We start from the raw sequence: 23,725 nt of genomic DNA, 5'->3' as shown, positions 1-23,725 counted from the left end.
GTTTGGGAAGGTCCTTAAATCATGAGGGTGGAGTCCTCATAAATGATATTAGTGACTTAAGAGAGGCTCCAGAGAGATCCCTTGCCCGTTCTGCCATGTGAGTATACCACAAGGTCTGTGACCCAAAGGAGATCTCATGACTATGCTGGACCCTAATTTCATTGGATTTCTGGGCTCTAGAAGTATGAGCAATAAATACCTGCTGTTTATGAGCTACCCAATCTGTGGTATTTTCTTAGAGCAGCCCGAAAAGACTGAGAAAAAAACTGGGACCAAGAAGTGGGACCGCTTCTAAAACAAATACCTAAAAATGTGGAAGAGTTTGGAGGTACATGCCAGAAACAAGCCTACATTGATTGCGGTAAATGGACTGTTAAGGATAATTCTCCTGATGGCTCAGGAGAAGATAAGAGCTGTAGAGAAAAGTGTCAATCTTGGAGAATACTTGCAGCTGTGACCAAAGTAGTGGTAGAAATATGGAGGGGAAAGGTCATTCTGATGAGGTCTCTGACAGAGAAAAGGCTATCCTTAATATAAGGTGCCCAAGAACTTGGCTGAAATTGTGTTCATGTCCTAGTTTTTTGTGGAAGGTAGAACTTGTGAATTATGAATTGGTATTTGGCTGAAGGAATTTCTAAGCAAAATGTTGAAGGGGTAGCTTGACTTCTCCTGAATGCTTACAGTAAAATGAAAGAGAAAAATGATTTAAAGGTGGGATTTTTTTAACTGCAGAATAATTGACATACACTATTATGCTTCAGGTGTACAACACAGTGATTCAACAGTCATATGCATTACAAAATGCTCACCAATGTGGTTACCATCTATCATCATACAAAGTTGTTACAGTATTATTGACTATAATTTCCTACCTTATACTTTCCATCCCTATGAATTATTTTATAACTTAGAGCTTCTGTTTTTTTTTTTTGTCTTTTTTTTTTTTTTTTTAAAGATTTTATTTATTTATTTGACAGAGAGAAATCACAAGTAGATGGAGAGGCAGGCAGAGAGAGAGAGAGAGGGAAGCAGGCCCTCAGCAGAGAGCCCGATGTGGGACTCGATCCCAGGACTCTGAGATCATGACCTGAGCCAAAGGCACCGGCTTAACCCACTGAGCCACCCAGGCGCCCCTTTTTTTTGTCTTTTAACATATTTTGTTTTTATTAACATATAACGTATTATTTGCCCCAGGGTTGCAGTCTGTGAATCATCAGGCTTACACACTTCACAGCACTCACCATAGCACATACCCTCCCCAATGTCCATAACCCAATTAGTTTGTATTTCTTAATCCCATTCAACTATTTTGCCTATCCCCCCTCAAACAAGTTTGCTCTGCATTTCTATCTACTTGTTTTTTTTATTTGAAGTGTAACTGACATATAGTAATAGTTTCAGAGTATACTTATCATGATGAACACTAAGTAATGATTCAACAATTCCTAAAGGTGGAATTCTTAATCAAAAGGGAGGCTTCAGAAAATTCTCAGCCTATTAGTATTGAAAGAATAAGAAAACTAATTTCTGGAGAGAACACGAAGGGTGTGGCCAGATTTGATAAGATTAGTATGAGACTGCCATCTCATAGAATCTAAGAAATATTCATCAAGACCTGGGGAAACTGGCTGGCCAGTACCTATTCTGTGGACATCTGTACCAGTAGTCTGGCCTGTGGCCTCCCTTTCTGTAAGGGAAACAGCTACATTTGTGCCAAGGCAAGAGTTGGCCCTTTTTCTATAAAGGGCCAGACAGTAAATATTTTTGGCTTTTGGGGCAGTAAGTTCTGTCGCAACTACTCAACTCCACCTTTGTACTGAGTTCCAATAAAACTTAATTTAAAACACGTAAAAGGTTGGATTTCGTGGGAGGGCAATAGTTTGCTATCCCTGTCCCTATGCCAAGGTGGGTTAGGAGGAGGCAAAAGCAGAACGTAAACCAGGTTTCTTAATATATTTTATTATTGCCTCCACCAGTGGCCCTGTCTTTCAAGTAGTAGCCACTCTCTCACTCTGAACAGTTGAAACCCCATGGGTTTCTTCTTATTGTTGTTTTGTTACTTTTCTGGATTTCAAGTTCCCTTTACAGTTCTAAGGAGGAAGTAGGAAACTCATGCTAATTTACTATCTTGGCAGGAATAGAAAACCAAGTCAATAATTGTTTTTGTTTGTGTTTTATTTATATATTTTTGGCAGCAAAATTGTTTATTTAAAAAAAATCTGGACTATGAACACACTTCACTGCTTTAGTTGAAGAACCCCAAGCCAAATAAAAGGACCAATATTAAAAAGCAGCATAACTGGTTACCGTTTTAAAGATACATAAAAAGAGTCATACACTACAGTGTAGGAAGACAATCACTCCCATGTCAGAAATCACAACTTCTTCCAAATAAAGAATATGACCCATCTGCCATATTGAATTGATATTTATTTCAGGACATGCCATGTCAAAATAAAACAAAAGAGTCAACCCTTGCCTTTAACAATAATATTGTATTATATAAAAGCACTTTACAACTCCATCCCATCTTTTAGTATAAGTTACTGGTATGTGGGCTAATGATTATCTGAAAGCATTTCTCTATTCAGACCCATAATCCAAGTGCTCTCTGAATATTACAAGGTGACAATAAGTGGGAACTGGAGAAGGAAGAGGAAAGAGAGGGGAATAAGGTTCTCCCAGTTAAGGGTTTTGTTGCAATGAGGGGATGAAGAAGTATGAATTTTGTTGTCTTTTCATCCTTATACTGTGTTAAGTAATGCTTACAACGTAAATTCAGCAGGATTTTCCTGAGCTGTAACTCAGAAATTTTCTTCCTGCAAACAATGTATTTACAAATGTGTTTATTAACTTACACAGCAATCTCACAATAACTAGTAAAGATTAAAATGGTGCACTCCTAGTATATTTCTTTACAGTGTTTTAAGGGAAATATATATTGCCATGGTAATGAAGCTCTAAACAGACTGGACGAAACATCTAAAAATTGAAAGTAGTTTTTAAAAAAAAAAGGCAAAGAAATAAATATCACCAAAGAAAAAAGATTAACTGTAGCTTAAATATAAAACTAAATCACTGGTTAATTAACCAAACTATACAGACCTAATAAAAAGCAAAACCAGCCTGAAAGACCCAACATTTAAAAAAAAAAAAAAAAAAAGTTAAAAAATAAGGCATAAATCTGCATAATATTGAGTTTTATTTCCATTCTCTCCTTTCCCTCTTCTATGTATGCTTATCCAGATCTGCCTCTTAGGGGCTTATAAGAAAACTGTTTCTATTTTCAATCTGACCTCAAATGTCCTGAGCAAAGTATAGTATTTATTATTTTGTTGAGGATTCTTTTGTTGGTAAACTTTAGATATCATTGTTTTTACTGGTTATTATAGTTCTGATCAAGGTGCCAAGTTTAAATTCTTCCACTGGTGGTTCTTAAAGGAATTTGATTCCTATAGCGCCTTGACTGCATAGCATTTTTTGAAAACAAACAAACAAACAAAAACACCCCAGAGAAATCTATTGCTTACAAAAGTTTTCTTTTCTTCTCCCCCCCTTTTTTTAAACAAAGAGAACAACTTTATCTCGACAATTTTTAAAATCCTGGGAGAAATAGTTCACTGGAAGAATTCAGTATTAAAAACATGTTCTGAAGTAGTGTTACCCTTCTCTCCCAGAGACTAACATGTGAAAGGGTCATCTATTTTGGTTTGAAACACATTTTATTTTCACTTAACTTGTTAAGTACTCAGTGTGTTCATTAGGACTCATTTTGAAGATGCAACAGAACCCGTCTTATCCAAGCACTGCCTACTCATGATAGCTGAGTTTTGACCTCAAATAAAGTCTAAGTAATTTATATCACTGCTCAATAATATTTTTGGAAATCTTGGTCCAAGGCTAGAACAAGTGGTATTGCTAAATTTGAAGGATCCAATGGGTTTGGTCTGATTGCTGCTTTGTCATACCTCATTTGTTTTGATAGAGAATAAGAACAGGGAATACAGTAAGGGAGAGGTGAGAAAAGCAGAAAGAGATCAAGTTGGTAGGCAAGTGCTGCTATGAACAACTGCTCCTTAACCAAACCACATACTGTTGAAATTTCCATCATTTTGAAGTACATTATCATTAACATTGAAAAGGAAAAAAAAAGTTGAGAAAATGTATCTAATTTTTAAAGTTATCACTGGAATATGTTGTAATCATTTGGCTTTTTGTAAAATATAAATAATGAAGACACTGAATTTTTTTGTGCTTGTGAAGCTAATAGATCATCTCCACGAGACAGGCAGCAATGATGAATTGCAATACGTTATTACTGAAGGGAAAAGGTTCAAGCCAATATTCACACTGCAGTCAATGAAAGAGTAAGGGGGCCAAAGCAGTGAGCTTCTGGAGAAAAGTTAAAGATGCCACGGGGGATTAGCAGGAGCAGCCTCCTTCACTGACTGGTTGCTCCTGAGGCTTTTCCAGTTTTATGTCAATCACTGAAACAAAAGTTAAGGAACTATAAATGGGAAAGTACAATTCTAACCAGGCTGAACACTGACAACTCTTGCAAGCCCCTTCCATTCCTATTGGCTATAGAGTAGATACAGCCATTATTTCCTATATAGCTAGATCACTGTATGCTCAAATGAAATAAACTTGCCTGTATCTACTAGATGCAACAGGGTCAGAATAAGGTTAAGCCCTATTCATGGGAATCTGTTCTAAGGAACTTACAGGAGCAAGAAACCATGTAAAAGATGATGCTCCTCATGGGATTATCTATAATGAAATCTGAAAACAGTCTACCAAAGAATTCTAGCAAAGGAAGAGAATTTAATAAATGATGGGACTTCAACTCTGTAGAACATATTATCCTATTAAAAGTAATAAAGGCAGGGCGCCTGGGTGGCTCAGTGGGTTAAGCCTCTGCTTTCAGCTTGGGGCATAGTCCCAGGGTCCTGGGATCGAGCCCCGCATCGGGCTCTCTGCTCAGCCGGGAGCCTGCTTCCCCCTCTCTCTACTTGTGATCTCTGTCAAATAAACAAATAAGATCTTTAAAAAAAAAAAAAAAAAAAAAAAAGCAATAAAGGCTTAGAAAACAGAAACATTTAGCAGTGGGGAAAGCTGAACACAAAGTGCTATGACTTCTATGGCTTAATAAAAATGTGTATGGAGGGACACCTGGGTGGCTCAGTTGGTTAAGCTGCTGCCTTCGGCTCAGGTCATAATCCCAGGGTCCTGGGATCGAGTCCCACATTGGGCTCCTTGCTCAGTGGGAAGCCTGCTTCTCTCTCTGCCTCTGTCTGCTTGTGCTCTCTCTCTCTCTCTGAAGAATAAATAAATAAATAAAATCTTTTAAAAAATGCATATAGAAAAACACTAAAGGTAAATATAAAACAATTAAAATATTAAAATTAAAAATCCTTTAAAATAACTATTTTAGATGTACTTCACTATGTCCTGGTCTTTCTGAAAACAGAGGCCACAATAAAACTCCAGACTGAATTATTTCCTGCCTATGCCAAGCAGAAAGCTTGAATGTTAGAAAAAGCAAGGGAGGAAAATAAAATATATACTGTAGCAAAAAAGCCCAGAGCCAGCAGGGCTCAAAATTAAAGGCAGAGGGCTAGGATTCTAAGTTTCCTGTTCATTAAAAATCAAGCACGTAAACAAACACACACCTTCTATTGATTAACTGTAGTGAACAGCAGGCTGCAAAGGGTACACCTGAATCAACAGATCATTTTGCCACAGAAAACCTTGGAGTTTCTATGCTCCTAAGCCATTAATTCCCAGCTGTAAAAGGCAATAGCATAATATTCCTTAGCTAACCAAGTGGAGCTCTAAAGACTAGTTAACAATAAAATTATCTGATGAAACAAAAAGGATACTGTCTTCTCTGCTTCTATCCTGTGTGCTTTCCATTCCAGGCAAAGCTGCTGCAACACGTCGGAAGAGCTGTGGAAAAAAGAAATGTGGTAACTGGAAGGGAAAATTTAGCAAATGTTATCAAGTGAAAGTGGATGACCATTGGGATGGTTAAGTTAAAAGAGCTTCTGGGTTATTTCTCACTTAGACCTTAGCATAATGAAAGCATGTAAAAATGTGTATTTATTTTGTAAGTAAGTACTATAGGTTGTATGCCATATACAGAGAGGTATAAAGAAATGATCCTTACTTTCCAACTGGTGAGATCAGACATGAACAAACCGCTAAGAAATAAACAGCAAAAATGTCATTTGAGTCATAAAAACATACTCTTAACAACTCAAAGTAAAGACAGAAGATTGCTCATTTAGGAAAACTGTAAGTGGCATTCCTATCTTTTATAAACAGTTTCTAAAGTCAGTGAGTATAGAGTAAAAAAGTCAGTCTAGTCAAAATTACCATGAATAGGGAAAGCATTATGTTGGAGACCAACACACCATCTCTCAAATCCAACACAGATGGCCTTTCCTCCATCAACAGAAAAAGTACCAGTAGAAGTGACTGGCTTGTGTCTGAGGTATGATTTATGAAAAATATCTTCAAAAGGAGAATTACACTCAAGCCTGACAAGACGGTCATAGCATGTGGCAACAGAAACCGAAGGAACAAGACTCAAACCCCCTATTATGTGTCCAACACTAGGTGTATACTCACTGGGTAAATGGCAGGTGAAACTGGCTGATTATTTCAATCATTTCTCTTTTTGGCATGCAGTATAAAATTCTTGAAAGTTAAATGCATGTGTGATGTAACTCCCTTGTACTAAATACCTACTTGTTTGAGTCATTGTCTCAGGTTCTCTAGGGACAGAGAATTGAATAAAATGTAGCTTTATAATTCAAGGGAGCTCACAGTCTGGTAAGGGAGACAGATGCAAACAATTTGTTATGTTACAGTGTGGTAAGTGCCATAAACCAAAGAAATACAAAATTATATAAGAACACAGATATAAGAAGGCCCTTCTTAGGACACTGGAAAATATTCTTTAGGTGGTGACATTTCAGTTGGGATTTAAAGGCAGTTTAAAAATTTCACTTGGTGGGCACCTACGTGGGTCAGCTGTTAAGCGTAGGCCTTTGACTCAGGTTTTGATCCCAGGGTCCTGGGACTGAGCCCCACATCGGGCTCCCTGCTCAATGGAGTGCCTGCTTCTCCCTCTCCTTACTTGTGCGCTCTCTCTCTCTCTCTGTCAAATAAATAAGTAAAATCTCTAAAAACAAAATTTCACGTGGCTAAAAAATATACTATGCAAAAAGTTCTTGGAACTTGAATGCTTCATATATGTTGCTGAGTTAAAAATGAGAAGGAACAGAAACAACAGAGGATCAGAGATGAAAGACTAGAACTCTACATAATCTGTTCAGGGAAAGGAATATAGAACAGGAGCAAATGTTTATCTGTAGGAATTGCCTGGTGGGGCAGGATTAGGGAAGATTTGAGAAAAAGTGTTACTGTTTTGGTTCTATAAGGTTTAGTGGCATTTTAGAGGTGTGTCAAAGTTAGTCACTAACCTCAATATTCTTTTCCCTGTCCTTGAAACTACTAAAATCAGAAATGTGTTGACTATACATTATGGTTAGATGGCTAAGTGTTAAAATTACTGGGGCCAAGGGGCGCCTGGGTGGCTCAGTGGGTTAAAGCCTCTGCCTTTGGCTCGGATCATGATCTCAGGGTCCTGGGATCGAGCCCCGCATCAGGCTCTCTGCTCGGCAGAGAGTCTGCTTCCCTTCTTCTCTCTCTGCCTGCCTCTCTGCCTACTTGTGATCTCTGCCTGTCAAATAAATAAATAAAATCTTTAAAAAAAAAATAAAAAAAAAATTACTGAGGCCAAGACTAAGTATCATTATTATAGAGTCAATTTCTGAGATGCACAGTGCCCTTGTATCCCATCCCAAATGTATGCCACATTTGTCACTGCTAGACAATCAAATGCCCAAAGCATGGTCAGAGAAAAGCACAAGGTATATTCAAGAATGTTTAGGTAGTCCAGACTGGCTAGAGCACAGAATATGTAATAGGATTATAAAGAACAGGACATCCTAAAATGAGCCAAGTAAAAACTTTACAAAAAGCAAAGTTCTATCCTTACAGAAATGTATGTAAGACAGGAAGGAAAAGACTCTAGGGGATTAAGATGTTTTAAATAATCATTAGAGGAAAATCCATTTATTAAAAGCCAATGATACGCTAAGAGAGGCTTCTGCTTCATTAAGAATCACATATGACTAAGACAGGGCCTCCCTTGATCATCCTATCTATATGTAATCTTATTCTTTTCTTCAACAAATATACGTCCTTGTGACAGCACTGATTTTACATTTCAATAATTTCCATGGATCTTACGGTCTCTGCAGTATTGGCTGGGCATTTATCATGTATTACCTACCCTTTGCTAAGTAATTTTCATGAGAATGTCACTTTTCTCAACTATATCATAAGCTTTTTAGAAATTAAGAATCAGGGGTGCCTGGGTGGCTCAGTGGGGCCTCTGCCTTCGGCTCAGGTCATGATCCCAGGGTCCTGAGATTGAGCCCCACTCATCGGGTTCTCTGCTCAGTGGGGAGCCTGCTTCCCTTCCCCTCTCTCTCTGTCTCTCTCTGCCTACTTGTGATCTCTGTCAAATAAATAAAATCCTAAAAAAAAAAAAAGAAATTAAGAATCATATTTTACATAACTTTTAAATTCTCCAAAGGAACTATAATGGTCTATAGACTGTAGTTAATTGACACATGTGAATTAAGGTACATGATAAAAGTATAAGATGAAGACCTATGATGAGCCAAGAACTACGGCAGACATAGGATATAATGGTATAGAAAAGTCATTATTCCTACCAATGCTTTAAGTACATATGCTTCTCAGCAGGTGTAACACAATTTACCCGCACATGCATGTGTGCACAACCCAACTGTATATAAGCTTTCATTGATCTGTTAGTACTGATCATCAGCTATCATTAATCTTCTTTCAAACAAATCTTTTTCTTCTGATAAGCACTGATAATTTTAGATTAAAGATTAAGAAGTGTTTCTCTTCTTTTCCCATTTGCCAGTATTGTAAAATTAGAGAATATGATAAGAAAGGTGACACCCACATAGTTAATACTTCACTAAATGAATGTGTTAATTCTCAGATGAAAAGTCAAGGGAAGTCTTAACTAATTACCTTTTCATTACCATTTCCTTCAGCAATTTAAACACTATACCACTTTCACAAAAGAAAGCAGTATTACTGCATTTTTAAAAGCAGAAAAATAAGGATTAAAATATTTACCATAGACTATTTTCTTTTGCACTTGATCTTAGCCAAAAGGCCGAGAAGCAACAGGCTATTTTTTAAAAAAGATTTATTTTAGGGGCAACTGGGTGGCTCAGTGGTTTGGGCTGCTGCCTTCGGCTCGGGTCATGATCTCAGGGTCCTGGGATCGAGCCCCGCATCGGGCTCTCTGCTCCTCAGGAAGCCTGCTTCCCTCTCTCTCTCTCTGCCTGCCTCTCTGCCTACTTGTGATCTCTGTCTGTCAAATAAATAAATAAAATCTTAAAAAAAAAAAAAAAGATTTATTTTAGAGAAAGAGAGAATGTGGGAGAGGTAGAAAAAGAAGGAGAGACTCCTCAAGCAGAATCCCTGGTAAGTACAGAGCCCAACATGGGGTTTGACCAAGGGTTAGATACTTAACCAAATGAGCCACCAAGGTGCCTGCATAAGCTATTTTTCTATGAAATATTGAATGTAATGAAAAATGAAAAACATTACTTAAATATCCTATATAACATAAATGATCATGCTAGGTATTATTATTTATTATAGTTCTAGCCCTCATAGTATTTTTTTTTTAAGATTTTATTTATTTCTTTGACAGACAGAGACCACAAGTAGGCAGAGAGGCAGGAAGAGAGAGAGAGGAGGAAGCAGGCTCCCTGCCGAGCAGAAAGCCCAATATGGGGCTAGATTCCAGGGGATCATGACCTGAGCCGAAGGCAGAGGCTTTAATCCACTGAGCCACCCAGGCGCCCCCTCATAGTATTTTTATTTAAAAAAAAAAAAACTGTAACAATATTTTTAAAGACATAAACAGGGTTTTAGAGTTAAGTGCTTATACAAGGTTAAAGAGCAGAGGGGTGAAGCACAGAACATTTTTAAATAAGAAAAATTAGCAGTATTGGTCAGGAATAAATTTGTTTTATTTTAAGCAAAAATTTTAGGCATTAAGGCCCAATCACCTGAACCACAGTCAGACATTAATGATGCATCATTAATGAAATTTCTCCTAGAATTGTTTAAAAGGTACACAGAATAATAGAGGAAATCCATTTTCAGCTTTTATTATGTGTATTATACTCCAGTGTACATGGTAGTAGGAAGAAGGAATCCAATTAGCAAATTAGCAGAAAGCTAGAAAACATCTCTATATGTGGAAAATACAACTAGATGGTACCTTTAATACAAATAAACACATCTATACAAAAAGACTACCATGTAATTTCCAGTGAAAGCACATGATGATTTTTCTCAAATAAAATGAGTACAACGCACAATCATCAGAAGGAATTGTGCTTTGCAAACATACGGCTGAACAAACACACACAATGCTTACTTTAACAGGCATGTAAGACTGTGATTCCCAATGTTTTTCAAGACAGTGACTGGACTATAAAATATTTCTGGTAAATTTCTAAATACCAGCACCATTTCTGAATTGTGACTGACCTACAACAAATATCTCAGAAGGGGTCTGTGATTATTTCTTCACAGTAATTTCTGTTAATATGTATGACTTACTGACTATATAATTTAAGTAAAACATCTACTTATTTTGATGACAAATAACATACAGAAAAACCTAACTATGTACATGCTAAATAGCCTCAGTTGTTACATTTATCAGATATTTTAAGTTTTACCTCCCATAAGTTTAATTTTTTTTTTAAAGATTTTATTTATTTTATTTGACAGACAGAGACCACAAGTAGGCAGAGAGGCAGGCAGAGAGAGAGAGAGAGGAGGAAGCAGGCTCTCTGCTGAGCAGAGAGCCCGATGCGGGACTCGATCCCAGGACCCTGAGATCATGACCTGAGCCGAAGGCAGCGGCTTAACCCACTGAGCCACCCAGGCACCCCATAAGTTTAATTTTTTTAAAGATATATTTATTTATCTGAAAGTGAGAAAGAGAGAAAGAGAGCTCATGCACACAGAGGGGTGGGGCAGAAGGAGAGGGAGAGAGATCTCCAGTACTCCCCCCCAGTGAGCAAGGAGCCAGGCATAGGGCTCAATCCCACAACCCTGAGATCACGACCTAAGCCAAAATTAAGAGTCAGTTTCTTAACCAACTGAGCCATGCAGGCACCCCTACCCCCCATAAGTTTAATATCACCTCCAGTTTGGGTAATTGCAGACTAACTTGTATAGGACTAACACTCTTGAAGATGGCAATTATTAACTCTGGAAAACTAAAAAAAACAATTTTTCAAAGGCAACAAAAAGCAGATACAAATTAGGGAGAATTTAACCCTGGGAAGAAGGGAACCCACATTCATTGGGTGAGAGCTATGTTTATACAGGTGTTCCCAAGAGCCATTCTTAGCCTGTGCAATATGAGGTGGCCAGAAGTCATGTAGAAAACTAGAGTGTTTAAGTTTTGCAGTGTCAGTGGACTGCTAGTGTGGCTGAATTGAGGAAGGAAGTAACTAAGGAGGAAGCCAAGAGGAGGAACCCTAAAATTGTACACATAAATTTCCTGCAAATCTCAGGTGACTCCTGAATGGTACATATGTAGGAGAGACTGCAAGAAGCCCATCTGAAAGCAATAGTTAGAAGGCTGGAAGAAATGAGCAGAGGGTGCCTTGGTGGCTCAGTCGGTTAAGCCACTGCCTTCGGCTCAGGTCATGATCTCAGGGTCCTGGGATCGAGGCTCTCAGGGTCCTGGGATCGAGGCCCACATCGGGCTCTCTGCTCAGCAGGGAGCCTGCTTCCCTCTCTCTCTCTCTGCCTGCCTCTCTGTCTACTTGTGATCTCTCTCTGTCAAATAAATAAATAAAATCTTAAAAAAAAAAAAAAAAAAAAAAGAAAGAAATGAGCAGAGACTGTAGTTACTGTCTGCTCCAGGGATACATTTTAAAACACTTTAGAGTCTGAATCCCACCAAGTCAGAAAAGGTTGATAAATATCTCAGGCTTCCTACAAATCCACCCAAACAAAACATAACATCAAGACTCCACAAATTCAAGGTGAACAGCCAGCAATGTAGCAACCTGCCATAATAAAACTCAGCATTTTGCAGAGAACAATAAAAGAAACCAGAGATTTTATGTATTGTAGACAATGCTGAGCACACAACCAAAAATGACTAGACACACAAAGAAACAGGAAAATTTACCTGGTGGCAAGAGAAAAACAGCCAATAGAAACAGACTCAGAGATGACTCAGATGTTGGATTAGTAGACAACAATTACAAAGCAACTATTATCAATATGTTCAAGAACTTGAAGGTAACAATGCCACAATGATGAGATGAGGTACTCCAACACAGAAATAGAAACTTAAAGAAATAAAGGAAAAATCTAGGATTGAGTACAGTATCTGAAATGATAAATTCACTGGATGGACTTAATAGCAGTTTGGATATGGGAGAAAAGGGCTACTGAACCTGAAGACACATCAGTAATATTTTGTACTCTTAAAAAGAGTACAAAAAGGGTAAAAAATAATAGGCAAAGCTTCGGGGACTAGTAGGACAATATCAAGTCATTTAAAGATGTGCCATTGGAATTCCAGAAGAAGAGGGAAAAAGAAAATGAGAAAGGAAAAATACTTTAAGATAACACATTACAGGGGCACCTGGGTGGCTCAGTGGCTTAAATCCTCTGCCTTCGGCTCAGGTCATGATCCCAGGCCCCGCATCAGGCTCTCTGCTCAATGGGGAGCCTGCTTCCCAACCCCCACCCCCTGCCTACCTCTCTGCCTACCTGTTATCTCTGTCTGTCAAATACATAAATAAAATCTTAAAAATAAAATAAAGAAAACATATTACATACAGAGAACATACAAATTAGAGCTCAGTTCTCACTAGAAACAATGGAAGCCAGAAGACAATGAAGTGTTATCTTTACAGTATTGGAAGAAAAATATCTGTCAGCCCCAAATTCAGAAACAAAAACATTCTTCAAAAATTATACTTCAGGGGCACCTGGGTGGCTCAGTGGGTTAAGCCTCTGCCTTCGGCTCAGTTTGTGATCCGAGTCCTGGGATCAAGCCCTGCGTCGGGATCTCTGCTCAGCAGGAAGCCCGCTTCCCTTCCTTTCTCTCTGCCTGTCTCTCTACCTACTTGTGATCTCTGTCAAATAAATAAATAAAATCTTTAAAAATAAATAAATAAATAATTTTTCAAATGGTCTTTTGGGCTACATGAAAGCTGGGCAAATTCATCACTAGGAGATGCCAATAAGAAACAATAAAGTTGGGGCGCCTGGGTGGCTCAGTGGGTTAAGCCACTGCCTTCGGCTCAGGTCATGATCTCAGGGTCCTGGGATCGAGTCCCGCATCGGGCTCTCTGCTCAGCAGGGAGCCTGCTTCTCTCTCTCTCTCTGCCTGCCTCTCCATCTACTTGTGATTTCTCTCTGTCAAATAAATAAATAAAATCTTTAAAAAAAAAAAAAAAAAAAAAAAAGAAACAATAAAGTTATTTAGGCTAAAGGGAAATAAAATCAGATGAAATGCCTATTTGTGGGCGCCTGAGTGGCTCAGTGGGTTAAGCCGCTGCCTTCAGCTCAGGTCACGATCTCAGGGTCCTGGGATCGAGTCCCACATCGGGCTCTCTGCTCAGCAGGGAGCCTGCTTCCTCCTCTCTCTCTGCCTGCCTCTCTGCTTGCTTGTGATCTCTCTCTGTCAAATAAATAAATAAAATCTTAAAAAAAAAAAAAAGAAATGCCTATCTGTAAGAAGAAATGAAGAGCACTGGAAATGGTAAATATATGGGTAAACAGAAAAAGCTGTCCTTTCCCTTCTCTTAATTGCTGTTTAAAGCAAAAATTAAACTATCTATTAGGAGGATTCACAATGTATGTAAATATAAAGTATGTGACAACAATAACACAAAGCAAAAGTGCACAGGTACAAAGGATGAAATAATATATTAACTCTAGTTTAATCTGTGGAGCAACCACTAAAAAGCTATGAGGTTTAGCTAAAAAGAGGAGTTAAAATAAAATATAAAAATATTTGATTAAACTGGGGCGCCTGGGTGGCTCAGTGGGTTAAGCTACTGCCTTCGGCCCAGGTCATGGTCTCAGGGTCCTGGGATCAAGCCCTGCATTGGGCTCTCTGCTCAGCAAGGATCCTGCTTCACTTTCTCTCTCTCTGCCTACTTGTAATCTCTGTCTGTCAAATAAAATCTTTTAAAAAAAAATTTGATTAAACTTTTATAAATGACAGACAAGCAGATACCAAAAAGCAAATGACAGATATGAACCCAACTGAATTAATAATTACATTAAATCTAAAAAAACCCAAATGCTCCAAATAGAAAGCAAAGATTTTTATTTATTTTTTACTTATTTATTTTTTTTAGCAGAGATTTAGACTGGATTTTAAAAAACAGTGAGATCCAACTAAATGCCAATCCAACAGTGACCTTCTTTACAAGGAAAAAAATATACCATGCAAACAATAACCAATAAGAGAACTGGTATGGGTATATTAAGATCAGAAAAAGACTTAGAGACAAGGAGTATTATTAGAAAAAAAAAAGAACTTTTCTTAACACTAAAAACAAAACAGAACAAAACACACAAAAACACAATGCATTAGGAAAACAATAATAATCCTAATTACATATGCACTCAATAACAGAATTTCCAAATAGGAAGTAAAGCTGACAGAACTAAATGGCAAAACAGGCAAATACAAATGTTGTTGTAAATTTTAATACCTCCCTTCTCAGTAAGTGACAGAACTATAGACAAAAAATTAGTAAGACTATGTAAGTTATGAACAATGCTATTAACTGTCTTGATATAACTGATACTTATAAAATATTATACCTGACAACTATAAAAGAACATTATTTTCCAGTTATGTCTTATATGTCTTACTCACTAAGACAGACCATATGCTAGGCCATAACACAAATCTCAATAAATTATGAATGACTAAAATGTTACATGGTATAGTCTATGACCACAACAGAATTAAATCAGAAGATGTAACAGTAGGAGATCTAGAAATGACCCAATTATTTGGAAATTATTTCTCTGTATCTTCACTGATGTAGTCCTTACATCTACATAAACACTTATCAAAATTCATCTAAATGTAAACTTAAGATGTGTACATTTCACTGTACATAAATGTTTACCCCAATAGTTCAATGAAACTCAAGTGGCAGGAGTATCCACATCTAAATTGCAGTGAAAATACAGAAGTATAATACCTCATGTAACCTAGATTCTCTAAGCTTGTTCCATGTCTTGGAAAAATTTTTTTTTTTTTTAATTTTTAAAGATTTTATTTATTATTTGTCAGAGAGAGAGAGAGAGAGCACTCACAAGCAGGCAAAGGCAGAGAGAGAAGCAGGCTCCCCACCAAGCAAGGAGCCTGATGAGGGACTCAACCCCAGGACTCTGGGATCACAACCTGAGCTGAAGGCAGCGGCTTAACCCACTGAGCCACCCAGGCGTCACATGTCTTGGAAAATTCTTAAGACTGAGTCAACCTCATTAAACAGATTTTTTTCTTACAGCATAACATGGCAGTTCTAAGTATCTGCTCAAAAAATACAGCATATTATTCTTCTATTCAATAAACATTAATGAGTTCAGTATGATAGGAGGCAAAAGTGACAAAAAAACTTTTATATTAAAAGAAAGAAGGCGGGTGCCTGGGTGGCTCAGTGGGTTAAGCCGCTGCCTTTGGCTCAGGTCATGATCCCAGGGTCCTGGGATCGAGTCCTGCATCAGGCTCTCTGCTCAGCAGGGAGCCTGCTTCCTCCTCTCTATCTCTGCCTGCCTCTCTGCCTACTTGTGATCTCCGTCTGTCAAATAAATAAATAAAATCTTTAAAAAAATAAAAAAAATAAAAATAAAAAAGAAAGAAGTGGTGCTACTTCAATAATTAGGAAAGGCATTTGATCTACACTTGATTATGTCTGAACCAAATTTTTAATTATAAATAACAGAGAAGAAACAGTATTTTGGAAGAGGGACAGTAACACAATGGAAATATGGGAACACAGTAAACCTGGGGGACTTTAAGAAGTGTAGTACACTGTGTAGTATACAGTGGCTTAAGATCAAGATTTTGAGCAGCAGGGCATAGCATACTAAGGACTTGGTTTAAAATTCAGCATACAATTCACAAGTAACCTAGGGCGCCTGGGTGGCTCAGTTGGTTAAGCGACTGCCTTCAGCTCAGGTCATGATCCCGGGGTCCTGGGATCGAGTCCCACATCGGCCTCCCTGCTTCTTGGAGAGTCTGTTTTTCCCTCTGACTTTCTCCCCTCTCATGCTTTCTCTCACTGTCTCTCTCTCTCAAATAAATAAATAAAATCTTAAAAATAAAAACAAAAACAAAAACAAAAACAAAATCATTAAGCAATTCTCTAATCCTAGGAGATCTTCCTGGGGACATCTGCCATTCTAAAAACTTCTGTCCTTTCTTACCTTTGGATATCAGGTACTCTATTTTCTACCAGATATAGGATGAGGAAAAACAGATTCCTCATCTCAACAGTAAGTAAGATGTATGAGTTTCAAAAATGACTGTCTTAGGAAAAACTTCTGTCACCAATTTCCCCCCTACTGCCAAAGTTTCCAATGGTATGATAAACATTAGATTTGCAAAATAAGCACTGAACTGTCAGTGTACGCTGTCCAGAGTTAGGAACTGAACAGTGGTTATTTTGTAGATTTGATTTGGATTTCATTTAGGAAAATTTGAGTTTTTCCATATACCTAATATATCAAGTGGTATCAAAGGGAATGGTTTTGTTTGTTGTTTCTTTCCCTTAATGCTGGGGTGATTTATAGTGCAACTAAAAGAAAAAAAAATTTCTTCCATTTCTAGTCACTTAAATAATTTTTTAAATGATACCCTACTTGCTTAGTTTTTAAGCTCCTTTATAAAAACAAATTCAAAACAAATTGTTTTAATTAAAAAAAAAAACAACGCAAATTCAAGGAATAGCCAACCCATAATAAGTAATGTGTTGTATTTCTTAGCTAATATTTAAAATTAGTCAGTAATTTTCCCACATGATAGAAATATATTCCATAAGATTAATCACTGACAAAGGGGAAGATTTTAACCTATTATTTATTATTTTTTTTAAGATTTTATTTATTTATTTGACAGAGAGAGATCACAAGTAGACAGAGAGGCAGGCAGAGAGAGAGAGAGGGAAGCAGGCTCCCTGCTGAGCAGAGAGCCCGATGCGGGACTCGATCCCAGGACTCCGAGATCATGACCTGAGCCAAAGGCAGTGGCTTAACCCACTGAGCCACCCAGGTGCCCTTAACCTATTATTTAAATGTACTTATTAACATAAGATTTAAATTCTTTTCTTGGTTTCATTCTCTCAATTGATAGGGGGAAGAGGCTGTGTGTCCAGAATTTTTGTCTTTTTTTTTTGGGGGGGGGGGTAAGGTTTTATTTACTTATTTGAGAGAGAAAGAGAGCATAAGCAAGGGGAGGGGCAGAGAGAGAGGGAGAAGCAGACTCTCTGCTGAGCAGGGAGCCTGATGTGAGACTCAAACCCAGGACCTTGGCTTCATAACTTGAGCTGAAGGGAGATGCTTAACCAACTGAAGCATCTAGGTGCCCTCAGGATTTCTGTCTTAACAAAATTACGTAAGAAGACAAAGCAAATATCAATATTGATATAAAATTCTAATATAATATCGTACTCCCTATAAAGTAGAAAGTAATGGTTTTTGTGAGTTAAGAAAGAAGCTACAAAAAAAAAAAAAGGCAGCTCTACTCCAAAAATTGAAAACAATAATTTTGATCACATTAATATTTAAAAGATAATAAAATCAAGTCCCAACAGAATCAGGAACTTCACCAAAATCACATGTTCAGAATATCATCTAAATAAAGAAAAATAATAAAATAGCAAATAGGTTTTGAATTCAGGGTAGGGCTAATTTATAAAAGAATTCCCTCTTCATTATTACTGGCTTGCTGTTATCTATTTGTATGGATCAGGGCTTTTAGAAAAAATTATGTGCCCACTGCTAAAAAAGTTTAAAAATCAGATTGTGGTAATGGTTGCGCAATGCTTTACATCTACTAAAAAAATCTCCTGAGTTGTATATTTAAAACAAGTGAATTTTGTGGTATGGATATTATGCTTCAATAAAGCTGTTAAAAAAATTGTATGTGTTTATAAAATATAGCAAATGAATGCCAAATCTCATTTTCTCAATATCTCAAGAGTTATCTTAACTTAGAAGCAATTAAGTATCATGAAGATACTAGCTATCACTAGTGACCACTGTATGCTGATGATCTGAGACTTCTGAACCTGTGAGATTAGTCAGAGTCAGATGTAGGGGGCCATAGTTTAGACTTTTTTTTTTTTTTTCTTTTTTTTTTTTTTTTTAAGATTTTATTTATTTATTCGACAGAGAGAGATCACAAGTAGGCAGAGAGGCAGGCAGAGAGAGAGAGGAGGAAGCAGGCTCCCCACTGAGCAGAGAGCCCGATGCGGGACTCGATCCCAGGACCCTGAGATCATGACCTGAGCCGAAGGCAGCGGCTTAACCCACTGAGCCACCCAGGCGCCCCATAGTTTAGACATTAATCCAGACTGAAAAACGTCTCAGAAGGCCATACTTTAACTTATAATATGCAACTAGCTCATTCATATCCAAATCAAAATGTCATTATTAGATGAAAGCTAGATGAAGTCACCCACTGCTTTGTCCTTGAACGGGGATAATAATAATCGTGCTAACACTTCTGTTACTCAAGTTTTTTAACTATCTGTGGTTCCTATGAGTTCATGAGTTCATTTACTTATCATTTTCTAAATTCCACAGACATTGTAGGTCCTGGAAATATATAATTTTGATGGGAGAAATATTTCCAACATAATGTGGTAAGTTCCAGGACAATGGTTTCACAAGGGTCAGGGGTCCGAGAAAACACAGAAAAGTACCATTTATTATTGGTAAATAAAATAGCCTATAGGTATGGTATGGTAGAGAATGTCAACAAAAATTTCTTTGAAGAACTGACATCTAAACTGAAACTTGAAAGGATGAGTAGGTATCAGTCAGGAAAGGAGAAAGTGAGTATTCTAAGCAAAGAGAACAACAGCATGAAACAAAGATTTAGAGGCATGAAACCATATACTACAGGGAGGGAATCAGTGACAGTACGAAGTTACTTATATTATTTCAAGGCAACGAGATATGGGAAAGAAAGTGAAAACAATATAATGAATTTTTCATAAAGCTCAACTTATTGGGGTTAAACAATTTTATTTTAACCTTCTATTGATCAGTTAGAAATGAAAAAACTACTTATTGGTTTGAAAATCCTATAAATCTGTGACCACTACTCTTTTGTGTGTTTTATTTTTAAATTTATTTGACAGAGAGATCACAAGTAGGCAGAGAGGCAGGCAGAGAGAGACAGGAGGAGGAGGCAGGCTTCTTGCTGAGCAGAGAGCCCGATGTGGAACTCGATCCCAGGACCCTGAGATCATGACCTGAGCCGAAGGCAGAGGCTTTAACCACTGAGCCACCCAGGCACCCCACCACTACTCTATATTGTAGAAAACGGTTTGATAATGTGAGGTGTGCCCCCCCCTATTTTCCAGCTCCCCCAAAACATTCCTTTATGAACACTGTTAGAACAATAGCAGGTTACTAAGGATGAAGTAACCAGAATATACTTTCACAACTACAACCAAAATATCACTCCTGACAGCAAATACTTGCTTTCTTTTATCATTAAACCCTTAAAAATAGAAAAAATTTTTTTTTAAATTTACCTTAAAACAATCCAGTAGGGATGCAGTGAGGGTAGGGTAAGTTTACAACCTTGCAATCATAATGAAATAGTTGTCCCGTGCACAATCTTAAGTTTATCAACCCTTTTCTCCTTTTCCAAAATCTATGCCACATTTGTATTTTTTCACTGGGTAATATGTTGCTAGTTCACGAGACCTGCTGTTCCCAACTAGAAGAAAATCTTATAGCAGGGATACTCACACAATTATTTCATAATAGTTTTTCAATTTGATAACCTCAACCCAATACTCCAAGATCACTTACTTACCTGTTTAACATTGTAACCTGCTTTTGCACTTGTTTCAATAAACATAACATTCAGCTCTTTGGCTTTCCTTTCTCCTTCCTCAATTGATACTTGCCTGTAAAAAAAATTTTAAAGATAAATTCTTCTTTTTGCAAAACTGATATTATAAAGATGATAAACAAGATTCTGAAAAGAACTTTTCTTGACGGGGTGCTAGTTATCAGGTGAGACTAGTTTGAAGATTCATTAAGCTGCAGTACACTTAAAATTTGTGCACTTCAGTGTATATGTTATATGTAACTAAACAATTTTTTTTTTAAGATTATTTATTTATTTATTTGACAGAGAGAGATCACAAGTAGGCAGAGAGGCAGGCAGAGAGAGAGAGGAGGAAGCAGGCTCCCTGCCGAGCAGAGAGCCCGATGCGGGACTCGATCCCAGGACCCTGAGATCATGACCTGAGCCGAAGGCAGCGGCTTAACCCACTGAGCCACCCAGGCGCCCCTGTAACTAAACAATTTTTTAAAAAAGAATTTTTTTAGTGATTTGCTTTTACTTGGCAGGGCTCATCCTATAATTTTTTTTTTTTTTAAGATTTTATTTATTTATTTGAGAGAGGGAGAGACAGCATGAGAAGGGAGAAGCAGACTCCCCAAGGAACTGGGAGCCTGATGTGGGACTCGATCCCAGAACTCCAGGATCATGACCTGAGCTCAAGGCACTGGCTTAACCAACTGAGCCACCCAGGCATCCCAATTTTTTTATTTTTAAAAACAATATATGGCTATTTTCTGTTCATATTAGATCATAATAATTTAGCCTTATGATTAAAAACTTCAGGTAAAATAATTTTTCATGACCAATTTGTCAATCTGCTACTATAATTTACGTAACCATTCCCAAACTGTTAAAAATGTTCTTTTTTTCCCAAATTTTATACTACTGTGAAAATGCTACTATAAACATCTTGACGTAATATTTTGTGCACTGTGGGTCATTTCTTCAGGATGGATTTTGTGGATTTCTCTAAGTGGAACAAGTGAGTCAAAAGACATGTATGTTGGAGTGCCTGGGTGGCTCAGTGGGTTAAGACACTGCCTGCGGCTCAGGTCATGATCTCAGGGTCCTGGGATCGGGCCCCACATCAGGCTCTCTGCAGAGCAGGGAGCCTGTTTCCCCCTCTCTCTCTGTCTGCCTCTCTGCCTGCTGGTGATCTCTCTGTCAAATAAATAAAATCTTAAAAAAAAAATAAAAAAGACATGTATGTTAAAGTCTCTTGATACATTTTATAGGGCTTTTGGTAATGCATGATAATTAGCAGTGTCTCTCAAACTGTAATACACTCTTCAAGTGAAACATTATGTCATTTTTCTTGGTATTCCTAGTGCCTAGCCAGCACACAGGTGTTTAATAAATATGCAAATATTCTAATTAAATGGATCTAAAATACCAGCTGACAAACCCTGCTTCCTACAATACAGAGAACCAAAGCAATACAGGAGAATTTCCACAAGCTCTCACCACATCTATCCACCGATCTACATGTGTGTATCCTTATATTCTACCTCTAGTCCTGCTACTATGGAGGAAACTGTCCTTACTCCCCAGACTTATACCTCTGTACTAGATTCACTATCTTCTTATTTATATAAGAAGATACTACTTTAGAAATTCTCCACTCTCTGGAAAAGTCAGGAAAGAAGAAAATGAATATTGTAAGCAAAGAGAACATCACAGATATTCTCTTATACAATCCAAGTGTTAATGTTTTGCTACATCTGCTTGTTTTATCCTCAATTCTCTATGTATTTACACGTGTATATACATTTTAAAAAACACACATTTGAAAATAAGTTGGCAATCTGCAGATCTTTAGCCCTAAATATATCAACAAAATTAATTAATTGGTTAATTGTTTATCTATTTACTTGACAGAGAGAGACCACGAGAGAGGGAACACAAGCAGGGGGAGTGGGAGAGGGAAAAGCAAGCTTCCTGCAGAGCAGGGAGCCAGACACTGGGCTCGATCCCAGGAACCTGCCCTAAAATTTACTCCTTGGACCTTGTCTCTATTTACAATCTCTCCTTTGGTGATCTCATACAGTCTTGTGGCTTTAAATACCATCTACATGCTGATTAGTTCCAAACTTACATATCTAGCCTGGACGGCTACTCTGAACTCCAGACTCCAATATCCAATTGCCTACCTGACATCTAATTAGATATTAGGATATCTAATATCAAGTCTGAATGAATGAATGAATGAATGAATGAATTTATGGGGTGGGGGAAGGGAGGGAGGGAGGGGGTAGCGAGAGACTCTTAAGCAGGCTCCATGCCCAGCTGAGGGCCCAAAACCAGGCTCCATCTCACAACCCTAAGATTATGACCTGAACCTAAATCAGGAGTGAGACGATTAACCAACTGAGCCACCCAGGCATCCCCTAGCAATTCTAAATTTAAAATGACCAAAACTTGCTTGGGCAGCTGCCTTTGGCTCAGGTCATGATCCTGAAGTCCCAGGATCCAGTCCCGCATTCGGCTCCCTGCTCAGCAGGGAATCTGCGTCTCCCTCTGCCCCTCCCCCGCCATCCTCTAACATGCTCTCTCTCTCATTCTTTCAAATAAATAAATAAAATCTTTTGAAAAGGTAATAATAAAAGAAAAGATAATGACCAAAACTGAAGTCATGATATACCATCCCAAACCATCTCTTTATGTAGTCTCTCCCTATCTCAGTTAATAACAATAACTCAGGCTAAGAATCTAAGTGTCATTTTGACTTCAGCTTCTCCCTCACTGCATATTCTGTCCATCATTATGTATTATATCCATTCCATGAGTGTATCTTGACAATTTCATCTTCAAAATATATCTGAATTTGACCACTAATCACCACACAAGCTGCCACTATCCTGGTCCAAGTCATCATCATTTCTTGCTTGGATTACAGTCTGGATTACCCTCCTTACTTCTACTCTTACGTATTTTCTTTCTTTCTTTTTTTTTTTTTAAAGATTTTATTTATTTATTTGTTTGTTTGTTTATTTATTTGACAGAGATCACAAGTAGGCAGAGAGAGGAGGAAGCAGACTCCCTGCCGAGCAGAGAGCCTGATGCGGGGCTCGATTCCAGGACCCTGAGATCATGACCTGAGCCGAAGTCAGAGGCTTTAACCCACTGAGCCACCCAGGCACCCCCTCTTATGTATTTTCAACAAGCAAACACTGATCTGTGAAAAGTTACTCTTCTACTCAAATCCTCTGATCTCATTCAGAGACTCTGCCCCACTTTATCTGGCCTTTATAAAGATCTTTAAAAAAAAAAAAAACAAAAAACAACTCATCACCTCCTACACTTTCCATCCTTCTCTTACCACCTATATAGGGCTCCAAGCTGTTCATCAAAAAAATGAAGTATATTCCCAACTCAGGGATTTTCTGGGCCATGAGCTTAGAACCTTTTCCTCCTCTAGATAACTGCATAGTG

The 23,725-nt window shown here is 37.8% G+C and overlaps 1 protein-coding gene across 2 annotated transcripts in view; it reads right to left on the bottom strand.

Annotated features, from left to right (window-relative positions):
- Positions 1-2,412: 2,412 nt before the first annotated feature.
- Positions 2,413-23,725, bottom strand: part of RAB6A (RAB6A, member RAS oncogene family) — an 86,195-nt gene continuing 64,882 nt past the window's right edge. For both annotated transcript variants that reach the window (XM_059133114.1, XM_059133105.1), the window contains exons 6-8: positions 20,258-20,351; positions 5,883-5,949; positions 2,413-4,487 (exon numbers count right to left, since the gene is read on the bottom strand). In XM_059133114.1, coding sequence (XP_058989097.1) covers positions 4,423-4,487; positions 5,883-5,949; positions 20,258-20,351 — 226 coding nt within the window. In that variant the 3' untranslated portion in view covers positions 2,413-4,422. The remainder of the gene's footprint in view (positions 4,488-5,882; positions 5,950-20,257; positions 20,352-23,725) is intronic.

The sequence above is a fragment of the Mustela lutreola genome, chromosome 1 (assembly GCF_030435805.1).
Source record: "Mustela lutreola isolate mMusLut2 chromosome 1, mMusLut2.pri, whole genome shotgun sequence".
NCBI classification, from domain to species: Eukaryota; Metazoa; Chordata; class Mammalia; order Carnivora; family Mustelidae; genus Mustela; species Mustela lutreola.
This window is presented reverse-complemented; position numbering and strand designations above follow the sequence as displayed.